This window comes from Tympanuchus pallidicinctus, unplaced genomic scaffold, assembly GCF_026119805.1.
Source record: "Tympanuchus pallidicinctus isolate F22 unplaced genomic scaffold, pur_lepc_1.0 scaffold24, whole genome shotgun sequence".
NCBI lineage: Eukaryota > Metazoa > Chordata > Aves > Galliformes > Phasianidae > Tympanuchus > Tympanuchus pallidicinctus.
The window spans coordinates 7,188,344-7,209,795 of NW_026294741.1; the positions used below are offsets into that span (position 1 = coordinate 7,188,344).

General features: G+C 51.3%; 2 protein-coding genes across 8 annotated transcripts in view; both read left to right on the forward strand.

The window, feature by feature from the left end:
- CLIP2 (CAP-Gly domain containing linker protein 2) overlaps positions 1-12,209 on the forward strand; it is a 58,374-nt gene extending 46,165 nt beyond the window's left edge. For 3 of the 4 annotated variants that reach the window (XM_052688471.1, XM_052688470.1, XM_052688472.1), the window contains 7 exons: positions 1,810-1,867; positions 3,075-3,158; positions 3,948-4,104; positions 4,197-4,356; positions 4,968-5,153; positions 8,270-8,332; positions 8,917-12,209. In XM_052688471.1, the coding sequence (XP_052544431.1) occupies positions 1,810-1,867; positions 3,075-3,158; positions 3,948-4,104; positions 4,197-4,356; positions 4,968-5,153; positions 8,270-8,332; positions 8,917-8,928 (720 nt within the window). In that variant the 3' untranslated portion in view covers positions 8,929-12,209. Of the gene's footprint in view, positions 1-1,809; positions 1,868-3,074; positions 3,159-3,947; positions 4,105-4,196; positions 4,357-4,967; positions 5,154-8,269; positions 8,333-8,916 lie in introns of those variants that run through there. The other variant, XR_008208035.1, reaches the window with a different exon arrangement.
- Positions 12,210-18,690: 6,481 nt separating this feature from the next.
- GTF2IRD1 (GTF2I repeat domain containing 1) overlaps positions 18,691-21,452 on the forward strand; it is a 50,601-nt gene continuing 47,839 nt past the window's right edge. For 2 of the 4 annotated variants that reach the window (XM_052688481.1, XM_052688483.1), the window contains exon 1: positions 19,037-19,306. The gene's annotated coding sequence lies outside the window, so the exon portion shown is untranslated. Of the gene's footprint in view, positions 18,754-19,035; positions 19,307-21,452 lie in introns of those variants that run through there. The other 2 variants (XM_052688482.1, XM_052688484.1) reach the window with 2 other exon arrangements.

The window sequence follows — 21,452 nt, forward strand, 5'->3', positions numbered from 1 at the left end:
GGAAAAAAGGCTGAGGAGGGATCTGCAGCATTAATGGTCCTTCAAGGGTTGCTCAACATGTTTCCTCTAGTAAAGATGGTCATGAACAATAACTACAGCTGTGGCCCTGGGAAAAGCGAGTTGTTATTACAGTGCATCGTATATTATAGCCAAGATTTAAAAAAGAATGAATGTAAAAGAAACTTGAGGCTTGTTCCAGAGCCATTTAAATAAGTGAGAGGGCTCTGGGGATTTTATTGGTATTGGATTAGAACCAGGAAGTCTTGAAGTAATTATTTTTAAGTGTGTGTCGATTAAAATCAGGAAAACTTGGGAAGAAATCCATTGATGAAAGCCTTTGATTGTCATAGAATAAATTCTATCTTAAAACAGCTAATTTTATGTGACTGTAGCTATCCAAATATTTTGAGCAAACCAATGTCTCATGACTGTGAACGTGCCTTCTTTCCTATGTCTCCAAGTGAGAACAGAGCAGTTAAATAGTTTTCTGTGTCAGAAATGCATCAGGCAACGTGTTTCCCCTTCAGGTGTGCTCCTGCTTCTATTCAAGCTGGGTCCTGCAGTGTGCATGAACTGCTGGGGCTTTCAGCAGTGGTGGCTGCAGCAATTGCTCAGTCTGAACGCTGTGTCCTAAAGTCCCACCAAAGGCTGCTGGATGGGAGGAGGCTTCAAGTGCTGAACTGTAGCCTCTGCAATGGGAAACATTTTTATTATTTACTTGTTTGTTAGTAAGCAGGTAGAAATCAAAGGCTGGTAGTTGCATGGTGCCAAATTGGACAGGTAATGAAATTTCATGCTGTAGCTTACCTGAATCAGCCTTGAGATGAAGCCTGAAATCTGGGAAGTGGATGTTTGGCAACTGTGTGCAGCTCAATGGTGTTGTAGGGGAGAAATTACCCTGGCTGGGGCACAAGTGAAGTCTCTGGGTCAGGATGGATTTTCCCTTGTTAGGGGGTTGTGCAGTGGCCACCCTCTCTCCAGGGTGTTTGGGATTCCCTTGGAATCTCCTGGCCATTTGCACTGAGTCTGGAGAGAGGAACTATAGGATTTTGTGCGAAAAGAAAGGAAAAAGTGAGAGGGGATGCATGTGAGAGGATTTCCATCTGTATGAGAGTCCATGCTTCTGTTGGGTACCATGCAGCAGGTACAAGTGCAACTGTGTCACTTGGTACACATTGCCCAAGGGCAGCCTCTCCATGTTAATACTGCTGTGGATGTTGTCCATGTGTAGGCTGGGCACAGTTTGATGCCGTTTGTCTGGCTTCCATTTGAGACTATAGTGTCTCAAGAAGACTGACAGTCTGTGCTCTTCCTGAGGTCTGCACTGTTTCAATTGTACTCATTAATGCTTCAGGCACATTGTTTCTTTTGGTGATCCTATGGAACTATGCTGTGCCATTCCCATGTGGGGTACCTGGGGGTAGTGCTGTGTTATTCCAAGTTGTTGTCTTTAATAAGCGTATTTGCACCCAGTGGAAGTGTTTGCCATTGTCTAAGCTTCATGAGGTTACAGATGAGATGGAGATCTTTGTACATTTTTCTGAACAGGGGCAGTCTTGAGGTGTTGATGAGAACACATGAACAGCCATCCTAAAGGGTGTGCTTTATGGAGTGGTGCTGGATCAGGAGACCTCTGGTAGACCCAAGTGGAGAAGCAACTCCACAAAAGTTTGCTTTCCTCTTGGAAGACTGTAAAGCATCCAGACTTGGGTGCAATCCCACTTCTACTGCTTGGATGGGGCTTTGTGGTTGTTGGTTTTGCTTTGAGTTGAGGGCTGTTTAATATCTCATATTCTACATTTATTTCAGATGATTGATACTAATGATATTTCAGAAGAGAAGATAAGGATGAAGCAGACCATGGAAGGTAGGTCATGAAGCATTCCAGCAACTCACGTGCTGTCCCTTCCTCTGCTGTTCTGCTCTTGCAGGCACAGCTACATGAAAGGAGCTTGAGAAGTCATGTTTTTCTTTTTTTTTCTTCCTTTCTTTTTTTTTATTTTTATTTTTTTGCTAGACAGCATTTGCTGTCTGCCCCCTCTAATGTAGAGGTGTTGGTTTTCATTTTTTGTTGTGCACTCGCCATGTAGTTGGTGCAGGCTGGGGACAGATCTGGGGAACAGGGCTTGCTCCATCCCACCCTTATGTTACAGAGGTAAAACCTGGTCACTGAGCATACTGTGCTTCCATAAGGGCATTGCTCATGGTAGGTATTTTTATTAAGCTTGCTATACATCATATCCATCCTTTGAATAAAGCCCAGAATTTATCACTTGGGAAGTTTATATGATGTTGCTTGGAAGATGAATTGCTTTTAGCCTCCCTGACCAACAGGGTGAGCTGTGACTCCCAGTCCCAGCAACGACAGAGCTGCACAATTGCACCTGAATGACCCAGACAGACTCTGGGTCTCTCTTCCTCTTGAGGAGGATCTCCTTGAGTTTGGTCCTTTGTGGAGAATTTGGGGCTGATCTGAGATGCCTGAGATCCTTCCTGATCACCCCTTTTCTTGTTCATTCCTACAAAACTCAGGTTTCTTCATTCTTTCTTAGGGTTTATTGGTCTGTTTTTAGCAGAAAAGCCTTGCCAGATGACCAAGAGCTAACTTGTCACTTCCATTTTCAAATGGTACTTGGTTTATAGTTATATCTGTTTCTCAATTATTCATCTCTAAGGAGTCTGTTTTCTGCAAATCCCTTTTTAAAGCGCTTCTGAGGATGCAGCAATCTAAAAGGAGATCACTGGGACTTTTCCAGGAACTTAGATTTTGCTCAGAGTTTCATTACCCTTTATTTTTGCTCAATTTTTGCTTTCTTAAACCTGTATCGTTGGCTTCCTAGCTGTGTAACCTGCCTCCTCATGCCTCCTAGTGCTGAGTGGTGGTGAGGTGCAAGGTGAAGAATGTGTGTTACCCCTCTGCTGCTGCTTCTCTGCTGATATGGAGTTGCCTCTGGTGCCCATCACACCCCATTTATGGCACTCTGAACCCTGACCCTAGATTCAACACCTTCCTGATTTGCACAGAAGGTTTTCTAGGCTTCTAATCCTTGTCTTTTCTTTTCATCTCACTGGAGACCTTCAAGACAAACTGAGTAAAAGAGACAAAGAGGTGTCATCGCTGGTGTCCCAGACCGAAGCCCTAAGGGCCCAAGTAAGTGGTAAGTTTCCCTAATCCAGTGCAGGTGGGAACAAGGTGCTTCTTTGCTCATCTTTCATCTTTCTGTTGAATAAGAGCCCAGGTGCTCAAAGACAGGTGTAAAACATGTAAAAACATGTAAAGAAAACGTGTAAAAAAAATGCAAAGAAAAAGACATGTAAAACATGGCACCGTCTGTTAGTGGGTGCTGCTGGTAAAAGTTTGAGAGTTCTAGTCCAAGAGAACACAGGATAGAATCACAGAATGGATCAGGTTGGAGGGGACTTTAGAGATCATCTGCTTCCAACCCCCTGCATGGGCTGGTTGCAAGCCCTATCCAGCTTGGCCTTGAATGGCTCCAGGGATGAGGAACCCACAACCTCTCTGGGCAACCTGTGCCAGCACCTTGCGGCTCTCTGAGTAAAACATTTATTCCTAACATGTAACCTAAATCTCCCCTCTTTTATTTTACAGCCATTCCCCATTGTCCTGTCTCACACTGTGTAAAAAGTCAGTCCCCCTCCTGCTTTGTAAGCTCCCTTCAAGTACTGGAAGGCTGCAATGAGGTTTCCCTAGAGCCTTCTTTTCTGTAGAAGGCATTTGCATGAGCGAGGAGAGGTTTGGGCTCACTGGAGGAAACAGAGAAACAAATGGAGCTTGGTGTGATGTTCCTGAAATCTTCCCTTAAACGGGGCCAGATCCAGAGCTTACCAGCCCTGTTTTTAAGACTGAGAACTGGGAAAGGCGAAAGTAGAAGCAATTCAAGGACTAAGCAACTTTTCTTCCCCCTTGTATCCTCTGCTTCTCCTAGCTTTGGAAAACAAATGCAAAACCACGGAAAAGAAGGCAGATACGGTGTTAAAAGAAAAGAAGAGGCTGGAAGGGGAGCTGGAAGCCTTGACCAGGAAAACACACGATGCATCGGGGCAGCTGGTCTTGATCAGCCAGGAGCTCCTCAAGAAGGAAAGGTCAGTGTGCAGGACGTGTGTGTGCTCAGAGTGCTGTAACCACCATTAACCCCAGCTGGAATGTCCTCACCTCTTGTTGCTGTTGCTCCCAGGAGCCTGAATGAGCTCAGAGCACTGCTGCTGGAGGCAAACCGGCACTCACCTGGGCCTGAGCGTGACCTGAGCCGGGAGGTGCACAAGGCAGAGTGGCGGCAGAAGGAACAGAAGCTCAAAGATGACATCAAAGGGCTGCGAGAGAAGCTGGTTGTGCTGGTGAGAGCCTCAGAGCCCCTCCTGGCCTTGGATGTGAGGTCAGAGGGCTCTGTGCTGTGCTGTAGGGCTCACGCCCGTCGCTTCTGCTTCAAACCACTGATGATTGTGTTCATAAAATCGTTAAGGCTGGAAAAGACCACTAAGATTATTTAGTCCATTTGCTATTGAGCATCTGATGGGAGCTTCCCTGACTGTGCCTGGTGTAGCAGCACCCTGTTAAACAATGAAACGTGCGTCCATCCTCCCCCACTGCTTCCCTGTTCCCAGAGATCTCAGATCCATGGCTAACTAGGGCTAACACTGTTGGGAGAAACTGGAGGGCCGTCTGTTCCCCTCGCTGCTTATTCCTAGGTCATAAGATGCGTAAAACAGTGTCCTCTAATTCCTATGTACTTCAGTGTCCTCCAGTGGTTGAAACGTGAATAACGTTTGCAGCGTTGGGAACAGATGGGAGCTGTGCTGGTTGTGTTTGACGCCATAGAGCTGTGCTCTGGCCCCATCTACTGTTGAAACCAAAACACAGTTCTATTGAGTGACTGCAGATTTGTACTCAGTTTCCTCAATGATGGGTTCTAATGCAAAACATCCCTGTTTCCACTCTGTTGCACAAGGACAAGGAGAAGGCAGTGACGGACCAGAGGCGGTTCTCCCTGATCGACCCCTCGTCGGAGTCGGAGCTGATCCGGCTGCAGCACCGCCTGGTCAGCACCGAGGATGTGCTGCGCAACGCCCTGGAGCAGGGCCACCAGATGGAGAAGCTCATGGAAGCCATGAGGCTTTCCTCAGAGAAAACACAGGTAGAGCACACAGATGTCTGTTGCCCAGGTCACTCATCTGTTGCAATGTAGATTTCGTGTGAATTCTTCTTTCTTCCAGGAAGAGAAATATTTCTTGCTCTTGGATTTAAAAACAAAATAAAACACAAGCTGTTAGTGGGATAATTCTTAACTGATTTATAATGTCCTTTAGAATCATTTTTACAGTGTGAAAGTTGATCCTTTCTGCCATCTCTGCTCTTTGAGGGGGGTTTTCTTGCTCTCCTTAAGCAAAAACTTCAGAAGCGACTCTGGGAAAACATTCCTTATTTCTCCTATGAACTCCTGGAGGCAGGAGTACCTGATCCAAGTATGCTGCTGTACCACAGTGTTCCCACTCAAGTTGCTCTCTTCTCTTCCCAATTTATTCTAGTATACCTGTGTTTCTTCTCAGAAGGCAAAACTGCTTCTGTTGTTGTCTTGCATCTTTCCTTGTGAAAACGAGGGCTACAAATAAATGAGCTCTTCATGTTTGGCCTTTTATATCGCATACCTGAGGTGTTTAAGTCCTGACTAATTCCTCCAGTGCAGTGACCTGCCCCTTGTGCCAAGCTTTTAGCTTTGTAGGGTAAGAGAATGGCTTGGGTTGGGAGGGACCTTAAAGATGGACTCGTGTCCTCTTTCACTCTAGTTGTATTTTCTCATCTGCTATCAGGTGATGGCTCAGGTGCTTCTCTGATACTTGCTCACTTAAGTTCTGAGCTCAAAAATGTCTTTTTTTTTTTTTTTTTTTTTTGCAGTATTAAGTGGCAGTTCATGTTAAGATGGACACAGAGTAGTACACACAAGCCGGTGGACAAGGACAAGGGGCAGAGTTTTACCCAGTGCAAGTGTAGATATGTTGTGCTAGGTAATTTGGGGGTGCTGTGTCTTATTCTCTCTGCCTTTGTACAGTTTGCACATGCTCCAAAGGGCCCTTTGCATTGCATGGAGGCAGGCAGGGGGATGCAAGGTTAAAAGTGCAGTTCTGAGAGCAGTGCTGTCTCAGCTGAACATCAAGCTGGTGCTGACATTTCCTTCCATCCTGCAGTGCTATCTGCTGGTACCAGACAGGATAGCTGTGGTGATGACAAATTTGTGGCAGTCCAGAACATGCCATAATACTGTCAAAACCCCCAGAGTGACTTCTGCTCCTGCTGTTAATTGCTGTGTGTTAAATGAAAATGCATCGTGACAGCCTTGGCTGTTGTAAGCTATGAGAGGAGTGGGGAAAGTTATTCTGTTTGCTTTAATGCTAAGTCCCCTGAGACCAGGAAATCCTCCTTTCCACCTTCCTGGCTCCAGGGGTGGTGCAGGTGGTGATTATTTTTTCCCCAGCTGTAGAAAATAACCTTAAAGTGAATTGGAACAGACTTCATGAGGTCAGCTAATCTATCCTTGGCATTCCTGTGATACCTTCATGCTAAGGTAATCCTTGAGATACGACAGGATAGCATTATGCCTTCAATTACAAACTGCAGTACCGAGAGACAGGGAGAGGATTACAGAGGGAATTGGGCTTCACACTTCCATTGATGTCAGGTTTATGAAGTGCCCAAGTTACGAGGAAGTCTGGATCAAAGCTCTCAGGTTTCAGCATGATGTCTGCTTGTCCTTTTGCCTGTGAAGGGGAGCTGTTAACAGGGATTTTGGGCTGAGCCTGAGGACGTTGCTGGCCTGAAGAGCTCCAGGTGCAATACTTCTGGAATTGGTAATGCTTCTCGAGGAGCCATGTTTCCGCTGCAGCCCATTCTGCAGTGCCTTCTGACCTCCTGTCTCCTCTCTGACAGCAGCTGCTGCCCAGGGATCTGGCTTGGCATTGTTTGCAGAGCCTTCACTGTGTGCTTGAGGAGGAAATCTCTAATTACCACAAGCTGCTGCTGCTCTCCCTTTGCAGGCTTAGTCAGCCCCTGCGCTCTGCAGCCCTTGATGTGCATGGCTGGCCTTGCTATTAGGCAAGGAGACTCAGGAGCTGGGGGAGCATAATGGCACCGTATGTCTTTGTCTCGTTGTCTTGTAATTGCTGCCTCGCTGTGCAGCTGCAAAGTACTTGTCCTATAATAGAAGAAGAGGGTCTTTCTGTCTTGGGAGACCCTGATCTCCCAGCTTTGCAGGAAATGACAAGGATTTGGCACTGAGACCTTTCCTCAGAATGTATGCTGTGATTGCTCTGTGAGTCTATTTAATTTCAAGTGAATTACACCACTTTGTATTCATTATTGTGAGCATGCACTGAGATCAAATTTCCAACCTGATTCCTGGCACCCCGGCTGCTCCATGTATGGATGGGTGTTCTTCAGCCAGGTAGGAGATGCTGGCATGCACAACATGTGCACTGCTTTGGCTATGGGTGCAGCAGCCTAGGGCCAAGTCAGCACAGTGGCTTTATTCCTCCATCCATCCAGGCAAGACTCAAGAAGGACATTCAGTGGGGTTCTGAAGTGATGCATTTAAGCCTGGCAGTCTTGTCTCTCCCCATAACTTCTGTTTTTGCTGTCACCAGCAATCCACCAACAACAGTGAATCTGATCACTGAGACCCAAACAACTGACATGTGGCATGCTGTGACTTCAAGCTGCAGCTTTCTCCTCTTGTTTGTGCAGGTTGTACTGTCATTCGGAAGCTGAAGGGCTCCGTATTATCCCTGCTGAAGTAACATTATAAATGTTTAAAGTTCTTGGGCTTTCTAAAGATAGAACAGCCTGTCCTGTCTGCCAGGCTTGTCCCCAGGGATGGGAAATGGGGAATGGCGATGTCCTTTTTGCTGCGGTGATGTTCCCTGTGCTGAGCTGTCTGCAGCTAAAGCTGCCCTTGGCTCACAGTTTGTTTACCAGGATTTAAGGGTCAGAAGTGAAGAGTTGTTCTGTGTCCGTGTAGGAGCTCAGGGGATGTTTTATAGCTGGGAAGGATGTAATCCCTAATGTGGGGGCTGGGCCAGGATGCAGGGATCAGGAAGTTTCTTGCCAAAAATGCTGTGATGTTTTTGCTTTCCTCTGTCCTTGCATGGAGTGGCCACTGAGTGTTGCTGGGCTGCCAAGGGAGAAGGCAAACCTACCTCAGTCCTTGCAGGCAAGCACCGGTGTCCCTCTTCAGTAAGCACTGTCTGTTCTCTATTGCAGCCTGTTGGAAATTCTGGGTCTGCTAATGGGATTCACCAGCAGGATAAATCCCACAAGCAAGAGGTAAGTTATGAGCAGAAGGTTGTTTAAAATGGTGACTGTAACTTTCTTGCCTGCTTTGCTGGGGACAGAATTTGGATGGGGACAGCTCTGCCAACACAGCAAGTTGCACCAGTGTTTCCCACGTGTGCAGAGAACACTACACTATTACAATCTCTGGAAGTCACCAGGAGGATGCTCCTTGGTGTGCCTCCCACCAGCAGCAGGCACTTGCTCTGGGGGGAAGCAGCTGGGAGTTTGTCCTCTGTCTCCTGGGTCGGTTGCCTGTGTGACTTCTGGCAGGATGAGCCAGGACCTGCTCAGTCTCAGATCTGCCACCCCCTGCACAGAGTGGCTTTCCTGGGCCGTGCCATCCTGCTCTCTCCTGCTGTTCGTAATGCAGGATAAGGTCTGAAGCCTCAAACTTCACCCGCCCCTCAGGGGAGCCTGAGGAAACAGCACTATGGCTTGCTGGGCAGTGCAGAGGGTCAGGACACAGAAAGCCTGCATTCCCAGTCCTGGCAGCTCACTCTGCAGCTCAGTTTCCCTTTCTGTCAAAAGACCTCAGTGCTTGCCCTCATTTTTGCTAATTGAGTCTTTTCTTCCAGGAGAAGCTCTGATAGAGAAGAGGTGAAGATGATCATTTCATGCCGGTATCAGCTCCTGTGCACAGTCAGGAAAAACAATACCACATCTGGCTTTAGCACCTCCAAAAGACTAGACACAGTATTTTCACTTTAAAGAAGGACAATGTTCATAGTGTACTAACGGATGTAATCGGGACAATCCTGGAGCCCAGTTTTCCAAGATAGCTGTTGTTCCAGGAGGGAGCAGGAAGATCTCTCTGGGTTTGGTTTCTTACCTGTATTGGTTTGGACTGTGGAATTTGTGTTGCTTGAGCTGCCCTTGTCCTACCAGCAGTCTGAATGATGGCTGCACCCTATGGTAGCTGAGGTGTCAGTGAGTCCCAGCAGCCCCACGGGAGCTGCAAAGGGATTTGCTTATGGTGTTGAACACTGAAGCATGTCCTGCTGCCCACATGGTCTGTCCCTTCCCTCCCACTCACCCCAAAGGCCTGCACAGTGCAACCTGCTGGGCTGGTGGCTCACTGGGACGCGTAGGCTGAGGGAGTTGGGGTGTGCGTGTTTCCTTCCCTGCCTTGTAGAAGACATATCTGGTTGTGCAGCATGGAGGCTTCACTTGGTACTTGTAGCACAGCGTGTCATGTGAGATGGTCTGATTTCAGAGGGTTATTTATTTTGTTTCTCACCCGCTGCAGTTTGGGGAAGGAGTGGTGGTGTGTCCCTGTGGAGCAGGGCTGCTCTTCTGATCCATTGCATCTGTATGGGTGGGGAGGGGGGCTTCAGAGCACCAGACCCAGACAGCAGCTCACTGCTGGGAGCACTCATGCAGTAGGGGCTGTCTGCATTTGATGGCTACAGAAATCCTGTGTGTGAACACGAGCAATTGGAGCAGAAGGAATCCAAGGCGAGAGCCCACACGGCTCTCATGTCTGTGCACGGCAATGCAGGCTCAGGCAAGCACCCAAATTTGCATCTGGAATCCCGAGTGCTCAGAGCAGCAGGTGGGTGCTGCTGTGTCCTGCTGTGGCTGTGGTGCAGGCAGGCAAAGGAAGCACACAGTTTGCTTGGTTGATTGTTCCTTCTGTTGGAGGCTTTGCTCCTCTCTCCATCTTTGCACCAGAGCTCCCAGGGACTTCAGGATGTGTGCAGTAAGGGGAGAATGTGTTCTTAAAGCTGTGAGGCAGCACCCCATGAAGTCCAGTTCAGATTCATTGCTGGATGCTACAGTGAAAACAGGAGGAAATAACAGCAGTCACTTACCAGGCTTCCCCTGGTTGCCTGAACCCTCCAGTTCTCAGTTGTTCTACTGATACGATGGGGCTCCTGTGAAAGAGGACAAGGCAGAAAAGGGCACTGGGAGAGATCTGAGCCAGGCTATGGGCAGATGAATATCACTGCATGTCAACTTTTTGCCCTCATTTCCTATGAAATTGTGCAATTTTTGTTAGCGGGTTGCCAGATTGATGTAATGCTGGACCTTGCTCACTGGTTGCAGGGTTGATGAGTTCTCCTTCTGTTCAAAGGGTGCAGGAAAGGAGAAAGAGGTGACTTCAGCGAGTGCAACAGGTCAGCAAACACAGCTATGTCTGGCTTAAGGAAGGGTGTGGGATCCATTAGCTGGAAATGATACTGGTGGGATCCCATCCTGCCTGGTGGAAGCATTTAATCAGTTCTTACTACCTGGAAGAAGCACTGGGACTTTCCAGGGGGCCAAAATCCTGGTTGGTGTATTCAGTTGCTCAGGAAAATCCCAGTGACAGCATTCCTTGTTCCAGCTGGCAACAGCCAACACCTCAGGGCTGTTCCTGAGAATTCAGGGTTGGTGTTCCCCAAAGTTCTCCTGAAGTCCCTGCCTCCTGGTGCAGGTGGGCGAGCTCCATTCCTTTGTTACTTATATTTTCCTTGATTGGTTTTTTAGTGACTTCCTCTATAGGTGAAAGATCGTTTGAGTTTTCCTCTTCCCTCTTTGAACTCTTGCTGTGTGCAGGGCAGGATCCCCAGGAGTGGTTATGGGGAGCACGCTCCATTAATTCATTGCTGCTGCAACTTCTCCAAGGCAGCAGCAGGTGGGGCAGAGGTGGCCTAAAGTGAATGCTGCTGGTCTTCCCTGGCTGTATGTAGCTGTGCTGCTCCATGCACTCAAACCAGGAGGTGAGGACTCTCCTGGCCATGCTGACATGGCCAGCAGGGTGTGACTTGGTCCTCGTGTGCAGGTCTGTGGGAGCTGCTCGCTGGGCACAGGACGTGCTGTCACACATCTGGGTTCCACCTGAGCACACAGAGGTGGCTGGGGCTGAGGTGGGACCTCTGCTGGGATCCCCAGGGACAGGCAGACTCCAAACCGGGGACACGCTGGGAAAGGGCAAGGAGGACGTTCCCCAGCCCCTCTATTTATTTGTAAGTTTAATTGCTATTTTTGCCTATATGTGGTGGTGTATAAAGTACTTCACAATATTCGGTCTTACTGGCTTCGTTCTTTGGGGGAGATGTCCAAGGGCATCGCAGCACGGACGCACCCATCCCTTGGTGGTGGCCAGGGACCAGCCCTGTTTGTGCCTTTACTCCACCTCCGGCCCCGAGGGCGGTGCGGGGGCTGCGTCCCACCTCGCTCCCACCCTGCTGAGCGATGGGCTTCTGCTGAAGGCTGAGACATTGTCAGGTACATCACGGCTCTGTTTGGCCATTCCTTCTCTCTAACCCTCTCGACCAAAGGGAAAAATGGGTAAATCGGCGTTGGGTGAGTTCAGCTTTATCCCTCCTGCAGCACCCGAGCTGAGGGATGGGTGCTGAGGCTCTGTGCCGTTGCCTCCCCCCTCTGCCTTGCAGTAGAGATGCATGAGGGTTTTGTTATAACAAGAAGATGCAAATGACACTGTAGAAGTCTTAACAGAAATTCCAGTACTCCGTTGTTCTGCAGCTTTAGCAGCTCAGCACTACCTTGTAGGGAATGATTAACACACTAAGATCCTATAGGCCTCATGTAAGTTACCAGAATAAAGATGTTACTAGATGTATAAATGGATGATAACCTTTTACTCGTACAGTATGTATGACAATTTTGTAGATTAGTCATTTTTTGGCTATCAGATTTTGTTAGTATGATATATAAAAAAAGACAAAAAAAAAAAAAAGAAAAAAAGGTTTGACTGCTAATGTCTATTTTGTTATTTGATCCATTTTATTTCTTCTGTACAAAAGCTGTACAAATCTCAGTCTGTGTAACTCCTCCCCATCTGTATCCATGTACAACCCCCCCCTCCTGGCTTGCTGCTGTTGGTGAGCTCATTACTAAACAATAAAATCTGTGGCTGATGTTTGCCCCAGTGCTGCTGTCCCTTCCCAGCAGCCCAGGGCCCCTGAGGCTTTGTTTCTTCCCACTGTCCTTAAACTCCACTGGGCGTGGAGTGTTGGGGTCTCCCTTAAGAGCTGGATTTGGGCTGCAGGGGCCCTCAGTCACCACGTTGGTTGCTTCTTGCTCAGGGACCGATAGCATCCAGCAGCTGTTGGCTTTGCTGGCTCCCAGTGCTTGAAAGGAGAACAATTCTGGGATGTTGACCCCTGTGCTGTGCTCACTGCCTCTGTCACTGGGAAGAGAAGGCGCTGGGGAGAGCTGGCAGCAGCCTTTCAGTATCTGAGGGAAGGGCTGCAAGAAAGAAGGGAGCAAGGCTCTTTAGTGGGGTCTGCTGTGAACAGACCAGGGGAAATGGTTTCAAACTGAAAGAGGGCAGATCCAGGCTGAATGTAAGAACAAGGGTTGTGAACCTGGAGCGGGTTGCCCAGAGGTTGATGTTGGGGTGGTTGTCGCAGTGGATGCCCCAACCTCGGAGATGTGTGAGGTTTCAAGGTCAGCCTGCTCAGTGCGGGGAGGTCGGGCTGGATGGCCAACACGAATCCTTCAGTGCTTCTATAAAATCACTTGCAGGATGATGGGGATGGAGCCAAAGCCTTGTCTCTCTCTGGCTGTCCATCTGGGTGCCTCTGTCAGCATGGCACCCCAAACCTGGCCATGTTTACTGTGCATTTTGCCTTTATGGGCTGCTGCTCTCAGCTCTACTCAGGGCCCCAGGCCCTGCTCAGGGCTTTGCTCTCTTGTAGCTCTGCTGTGCAGTTCATCAGCTGCAATCAGGTGCCCAAACCCCTGCTATCTCCCAGAGATAACACCGCAGCGTGCGCCTTTGTTTGCAGACACAACATTTCAGTGCCGTTAATCGTTCAGCAAAGATTAATAAAACATGAAGTTTAAAGATGCCTAAATCACAGTGGGGGAGCTGGTAATCTCTGCCAACAATAATATTTGCACTTTATTTTCCTCTTCCCGTGGAGCCGAGGAGTGGAGCACCGCGAGCGCACAGCGGGATGGGGTGGCGATGTGAGTTCAGCCCTGGGGTGGGAGGGGGAAAAGAAGGGGAGTTGGTGACCCCTATATGGGGTCTATGTGGATGCAGCCATGGGGGATGTCCCTGTGAGGTGTCTCCTTGAGAAGGGATGGGTGTAAGAAGGGCACCCATGGAGCATCCACCGTGCAGCTCTGCACTGCATGCTGTCTCAGTGCCGAATGGCGCCAGAAACAAACTTTCTCCCACCACAAGGGTACATCTGCCCCACCTCTCTGCTGTCTAACAAGCATCCCTGTCAAAATAGCTTATTTCCTTCCAGAACAAAAAGTCACCTGAATACATTTGGAAGCTGTGTTGTGCTATCGGAGTAATCGGAATTTAATTTGATGCAGTCAAGGCTCTAAAAAGATGTTATCAAGGGAAACATCAAAGCTGGATTCCTGCACTTGGAAATGCAGTTGGAATGCTTAGTCCAGATTTCTTGTTTTATCAGAGGCTTTCAAAAAATCAGTCTAAATAACAAAAAAAAAAAAAAAAAAAAAGAATATTGAGAGTATTTGCAAATTAATGTCTTTTGTAGCTGAACAAAGGCCACTGTCTAACCTACTTCTTTTGCATGTCTGGGACGGTCTCTTATTAAATCCTAATTATACAATTTTGTTGTGTCTAATCACTTCTGCGCTTGCAGGAATTGAAACCCAAAAATTCTCTGCTGTTTTCGCTGCACTGCATTTATCTTCTGGGTGAAGGAGGGCTCCCCCCAGTGAGCGGGGACCCATGGGGATGGGGACCTCCTTTCCTTCATCCCATGCCCACGATCTCTCCTTAGGGCTGTGGGTTATTCCCAACACTCAGGAAGGCTGTTGAGAAGCTCTTACGTTTTTGGGGGTGTTTTACTCCATTTTGGAGGCACTGCTGTGTGACAGCAGCTGATACTGGGCTGGAGGATGGCAGAGCGGTGACCGTAACCCCATTTACTTCAGCCATCACCAGCTCTATGCCAAACCCAGGCTGTCGTGCTGATGGATTAGTGGTGATTCACCCCTTCCACTGATGTTCCTGCAGAACCTGAGCCTGACACCATCACCTACTGCCTTGGGGACAGCTCTGTCCTCAGCTTTTGCCCTCAGAACTGTGGCAGGGGAGCTTTGGGGAAAAGGAGATTGGGGCAACATCGTCAGGGAAATAGCACAGATCTTGTGTTCAAACCTTTTGAAGTGTTAATTAAAAAGAATTATGCAAAGGAGAGAGGATTTGAAACATTCATTTGAATCTCAATAAAGCATCTGTATTAAAAATAGCAGTGGGATCAACTACAGATATAAGCATTTTTGAGAAAATTGGGTGTGAGGGCCGGTGCCTGCATCCCCATTGCCATCGGGGTGCTGGAGGGCAGCGGGTCCTGCTTGGGAGAACCTGGGGAAGTGCTTTCTCTCTAATAATGAAGTATCTTGGAAGCATGTTATCTAAAAGAGCCCATGGGATGCAGCGCTCAGCTCCAAGCAGAGAGGGCAAGTGGGTGCCTGGCTGCTGGCAAGGTGGGAATGAGGCTGGGAGCAGCCCAAGGGCACTCCGTGTGGGGTAGGAGGCACCCGAGGCTGATCCCAGCCCCCACATCCCCCCCGTTGACCCCCAAGTCCTCTTCCAGGCTCGTACCTCCCCATCAAAGCCCCTCATTAAAATCCCCTGCACGTCCTGGCCCTCACTTGTTCCAGTAAAAAGCATCCAGGGTATTAATTATCAGATTGGTGGATAACATCGTTAAGTTTACTTTTCAGCTGCACAGATCCACTGGGAATGCCAATCTCTCTTGCCCTTGGCATTGGTGCTGCAAGGCCACGAGTGGGCAGGTGCCCTGACCAGCACTGGGACTGCATGGGGCAGAGCATCAATGGCACCAATGGTTTGGGGTCTTTGGGGTCATTCCCAGTATGGGAGAAGTCCATAAGGATGTGAGTTCTTTGGGGAGGTTGACTTTGCTGGGCAGCAGGCTGGGGAGGTGCAATTAGGAGCTGAAAGCAGATTGGGTAGGGTGAGGAGCTGCCCAATGGGATGGAGATGGACCCAAAGCCGTGCTGCAGAGCCACACAGGTCTCAAGGGCTGGGAGGAGGTTCCAGCTGTAACCGTAGAGTTGTATTAAAAACGCATGAGTGGCATCCTAGCCTTGTGAGACCATCCCAGCCCCATCTGGATGCTGAAATACGGACCTTGGAGCCAAGAGGGTGGTTGGGTCGTTGGAGCCCCTCAAGTCATCAGCATCCCTCCCAGTGCCTCTGGCACAATCCTGGCTCCCCAGCTTTCTGCCTGCCACTCCTTTCTGCTTCTTGGGTTCAGAATGGATGCTGCGTTGGGAAGTGGCAATGTCACTGCTCAGCTCCCCAGGATGCTGTCTGGGAGTTGCCTCTGCAGGGTTCCCATTAGCATGGAAATAATTCAAGAGTGAAGGCGAGACAACTGGAAAACCATTTTATCTGTTGTTCCGGAGCAAACTATTTTTGCAGCACGGCGTTCAAAGAGCCACACAAATGCAGACAGCTGGCAGCACAGATAGATGTGTTAAAGGCAGATAGAGATTGTAAATATTCCATGCAAGCCTTCCTCGCTGCCCCAGCAGGCAGGGAATGGAGGGACTGTGATTTTTTTGATCTTTCTACGGATGTGTTTGGGACCCATGGATACCAGCTCTGGTGGTGCAGTGCTCTTGCCAGCGTTGCTCAGCAGCGCAGAGATGTTGCTGAGGAAATCTCCCCCCGCTTTCCCTGCCCCTGGTTTTGCTTTCTGCCCCCCTGCATCCCACATTTGCACTCCCCACCCGAGGCTCCCACTGGCAGCGCTCTTGATCTATAATTCAGAAAGCATTTTGTTGTGCCGGGGTACAACACCCGAAATACACCAACACAGCGCCCCTCCAGGGAGGGAGAACTCAGACTCGTTCTTCCTATTACATTTCTCCTGACCTTTCTGAAACTTTTTCTCTATTTCCCATTCTGAAGAAGTGTCTTTTTGTGTGTGTGTGTGTGTGTGCTCTCCAATTCCACCGAGAGAAGGAAGGAATCAGCATTTCAGAGAAAACAACGATCCTTGTGATGCCCAGCAGTCACTAATTAACAAATTAAAAAAAAAAAACAAAACCCAACATATATCTCTTCATGCAGATAGAATTGTTTTCTGGCTCTGTCGCCTTTTCTTTTGTCAGCGCTGTGACAAGGAAGTGCTTTATTTCTGCAGTGAGATCAGATTAAAACGTCCCTCTCCGAGCGCGTTCTCCTCGCTGGCTGTTTTTGTTAGGCGCGTTGTTTCAGCCCCAGATAAGATGTTTTGCCCACACGCTTTCATCCCATTGAGGCGGTTTTCCTTTTCATCGGAGACTTCTGCAGATGTTCAGACTGCAGCAGAACGTGCAAAGCTTTGCCTTCAGCCCTTTGGGTGGATGTCCCTGTAGGACGCATGGATGCTCCACCTGGGGAACATCTGGGGCAGCTCCAGGTGCCCCCCCTCCCCCTGGCACCCACAGGTGAGCTCCCAGCCCTGCCCATGCTGCATTCCCAGCCTTCTCTTCCTGTTTTTCAGGATGGATTGGGACTCTCCCTCTGCAATCCTCCCCAAACCCCTGCCTATTGCATAGGGCACGGCCTGGTTGCAGCATGGAGATGACATGGGGATGACACGGGCAATGTCCATGGGCTCACATGGGTCCACAAAGCCGGTTTCCCCCAATGTTCCCCTGACACGAGGTTTCCCAAGCAGTGACACAGAGCTGAGGTCCCAGCGAGGCACTACAGGAGCCCCATGCAGCTGCTTCACGGCAACGCTATTGTTTGACCCAATTAAATTAATTTTGTGTGCTTTTTTTTTTTTTTTTTTTGTCTCTCTGGCTTGAAGATAATTAGCCAAATGATGCCCTGATTTCTTTCCTCTAACGTCTTCCATTTAATTATTCAGAAAGGGGAGCTGGTTGTCTCACTCAGTGTGTGGGTGATACGGGGCTGCAGGACAGCAGATGCTCCCGGCGCTCACCTCAGCCCTCAGTGCACAGAACTGTGCACCGTCAGGATGCACCACTGTCCTCAATGGGATTTGGTTGGGATTTCACGGAATCACAAAGGTTGAAAAAGACCCCTAAGATCACCGAGTCCAACCAAACCACTGCCCACGTCCCTCGGTGCCACATCTCCATGGATTCTGAACAGCTCTGGGGATGGTGTGAGCCCACCACCCCCATGGGCAGCTGTGCCACCGCAGCACCGCTCTTTTAGGGAAGAAATACTTCCTAACATCCAACCTGAACCTCTCCTGGTGCAACTGGAGGCCATCACACCCCGTCCCATCGCAGTTACCACCTCACCTCAGAGGGAGGCTCCAGGTTGCACAGTGGCCACGATTCAAGTGGGCTTACAGATTGTGGGTTTGGGGTTTTGCTCTTGGTTTGAGCAAGGCTGCTGGTTTAGTGCTTGCTTCTTAGCACAACCCCACGGATCAAATGAGCTTCTAGGCCATGAGAAAAATGCCAAGTGGTTGCGTTTGGAGGGGTGGGAGCTCTGCCTTGCTGAGCCGTGATCCTGTGTTGGGTCCTCATCCATCCATGTGCTGGGGTGTTGACCATCGTCATGGTGCCAGGTGGGACCTGGTGTGGGGGACAGGGGCCACTTGTGTGAGAAAATCCCTCCTCCTTCATCCCTGTTGGGATTTGGGATGTTTTGTGCCAGGTCTGATGCTAAGGAAGGAGCACCGGAGCCGAGCCCCGTTTCGGCTCTCCCAGAAACTCAAACCAAACGTTCGCCAAAGGCTTTTCTCCTCCATTCAACCTCGCAGCGGTCATCACTCATCCAAAAAAGAAAATCCAGCGAACCGCATAACGCGCTTCAAAGAAGGAGATGGCGGGGGGAGGGAGGGAGATATTCACCCAAACCCAAACCCAAACCCAAACCCAAACCCAAACCCAAACCCAAACCCGTGGCAATCCTGCCGCCCAGGGGCCGCTCCCCGGCACCAACAGGTGGCGATAGGCGCCCTGGGACGGCACCGCCGCCGCCGCTCGCTCCGCGCTGCGGGCCGCTCCTCGGGGGTCCCCGCAGCCCCCGGCCCCGCGGATGGGCTCGGCACGGCTCGGCACGGCTCGGCTCCCTCCCCCGGCCGGGCTGCGGGCTGGTTAATCCTGTATGTAAATGGCAGCCAATGGATGTTGTTGTTGAGCGGGGCTGGGATTAGCGGCGGGGCGAATGGCTGGCACTCTTACTGGGATTACAGAACAAAGAGCTCTCCGCTCCCGAGCAGGGCGCCCTGCCCGCCCCGGCCCGGCCTCGGCCTCGGCCCGGCCCGGCGGGCAGCACCGGCCCCGCCCGCCGCCCGCGCGGGGAGGAGGTGGCGGCGGCGGCGGCGGTGGCGGCGGCGGCGGCGGGAGGCGGTGTGGCCCGGCCCGGCCCGGCCCTGTCCTGCCCCGGCCCGGCCCCGCCGCCCGCCCCCGCCGCTCCCGCGCACAGCCGCCGGGGAGGCAGCGCCGCGCTCCGCCGGGGCCGCCCTGCGGTGAGCGAAAGTTTCGGCCCCTCCCGCGGCACCGGGGGGCGGCTGCGGGCGGGGGGGGCGTGGGGACAATGGGGCCGGGGGGGGGGGGGGCAAAGCTGCTCGGGGGATCCGGGCTCGGCCGCGGCGCGGGGCGGGGGAGCGGGGGGTGCCGGGATCTCCGATAGCGGCGGTGGAGTCGGGAGCGCGGCGTGGGGCTGCGGACGGAACGTGGATGTGTGCGCTGCTGCTGGGGCACGGCTGGGGAACGTGAGATCGGAGACCGGAGCCCGGGACGGGATCGGGGAGCGGAGCTAACGACAAACGCGGGGACGGTATTGGGGACCGTACTGGAGCCGACCTGATCTCAATACCGCACCTGCGGACGGATGTAGGAGACGGCATTGGAGACGTGGGGATCTCCGGTGCTGGGCGAGATGGGGAGAAAGTTCCTCCCCGGGGAGCACCCGGTGCCCTTGTCCTTCCAGCGCGTGGGGTTAGCCGGGATAAGCTGTAAAGCGGAGCGATCCCATTACTGCGTCACGCTTTGAGCCCCGCAGCCGGCGGCTCGTTGCAGGTAACCGCGGCCGGGCATCGCCGCACGGAGCGGTGGGGTTGCTGGGTTGTGTTCGCTGTGAGCTCCGGGCGGGCAGGGATGCCTTTGTCGGGGCTGCCGCTCTGCGTGTGCCCGGCGGAGGGGCTGAGGTGGGAGAAGGGGCATTTCGGTCGGATCCCCGCTGCTGGGACCCGTCTGAGCCGGCGGAATTTTCTACTTTTGTGAAAATCGCCGCAGCGCTCGATTGTCAGAATTGAAGCAGCCTGAGCTCTCCGACTGCTGCGGTGTTGGAGGCACTCGGTGCTTCTCCCGAGTCCCGTGGCGAAGCTCCGAGCCCCGGCGTGGCCGTGTGCGCTGCCCTGTGCCGGCATCGCTCAGAGCTCCCCGCTGCTTTTCCCTTCTCCTCTGCAGCCGCCACCTGGATGCTGTGAGGACATCCATCAGGGTGACCGAAGGAGATGTGTGCCTATAGGGACGCACTGCCCTATTGCGCTGTCCCTCCTGGAGCGGGTTTTTGCCTCTTCTTGGAGGTGCTGCTGCAGGGCTGTATGCTTCCCCGTGCTTTTGCCGGCCTTTAGGAACCACCGTAGGGAGCACGGACACTAGGGATGCTTGTGTACCTTCCTGACCCTGCAGCCTGTTGATTGGGTTTGGGGAGAAAACCATGAGATGAACTGGGCTGGTTAAGGAGGATCTGACCACCGCCGCACGTCCTGCCTGTGTGTCTGGGTTTTGTTCCCCAAAGCAATCCCATGTTTGTGCCACTGCTTCCGTGCTGCTGCAGCTGCTCGTGCAGGGGAGGAGAGGCAGGAACGTCCCCAGCTCGTTTAGGTTTGCTAATGAGAAGCTGGGGAGAAGGGAAGGAACCTGCTTGGGGACGTATTTAGCAACTTGCCCTCCAAGCCTGGTGCTAGGGACGCCTTGCCCTTGCGTGCTGTTCTGATAACCTGGCATGGGGAGACAACTTGCAAGACCTTGTGTGCTGCAGAAGGGCCAATTTTCAGGCCCTTTCTGTGTCCTGGGCCTTCAAGGACGTGTCTGGTTGCCCTGCACCCACACCTGCGTGAACAGCATCGCATCATCCTTGAGCAATGCTGTGCTGGAATGAAGAAAATACCCCAAAGCCCCCAAACCCAGACCGTCGCAGTGGTTTGAGCGATCTCGTGCTGTCGGAGCTAATGGGGGATTCCCATCTGCTGTTCCCACAGGAAATAGCTGGGATTTTTTGAGGCAATTATCAATGCCCTGTACTTCCTCTGGGAATTTGGTTGGCTGCACCCAGGCGGTCAGGCTCAGCATAGGAATGCAGAGGGACGGCAGCCGGGGCCTGAGCTGGTCTTCTGCCACCCATGGCAGTGCCAGTGGTCCCCGAGCTGGGCAGCAGAGCCCCGTCTTGGAGGATGTGTTTGCTCCTTTTGCTGTTGGAGCCTGGGTTGTAAATGGGAGACGTGTGATGGTCATCATGGCAAAGGAGTGAGCGGTGGGGGCTGTTTGCCTTCTCCTTGAGAAGAGGGATGAGAAGACCTACTGCAAGCTCCTTCTCAGGAAGGAGGTATCCATCCAGGAGATAAAAATGCTTTTAAGTTCATTTATTGGGAAGCTCCCAGCTGAAAGCAGTGGGGAGGGGTCTCTGGGTGTGCTCGGTACCCACCTGGGTGCTGAGCAGAGCAGAAAGCAGGTCCTTTTTGCTGGGGGGACAGTGGGTTGTTGCAGACCAGAGACCTTGCTGTGCCCAGGTGTTGCCTTTCACTTCCCGGTATGTTTTATTTAAATCTCATGAAGCATCATCTTCAAGAACAGGTTTGGAGCTTATGGTCTGGCCAGAGGCTGCGGGAGGCTCCAGGTTTGCACAGTGGCCACGATTCAAGTGGGCTTACAGATTGTGGGTTTGGGGTTTTGCTCTTGGTTTGAGCAAGGCTGCTGGTTTAGTGCTTGCTTCTTAGCACAACCCCACGGATCAAATGAGCTTCTAGGCCATGAGAAAAATGCCAAGTGGTTGCGTTTGGAGGGGTGGGAGCTCTGCCTTGCTGAGCCGTGATCCTGTGTTGGTTCCTCATCCATCCATGTGCTGGGGTGTTGACCATCGTCATGGTGCCAGGTGGGACCTGGTGTGGGGGACAGGGGCCACTTGTGTGAGAAAATCCCATCGAGGAGCTGTGGGAGGTTT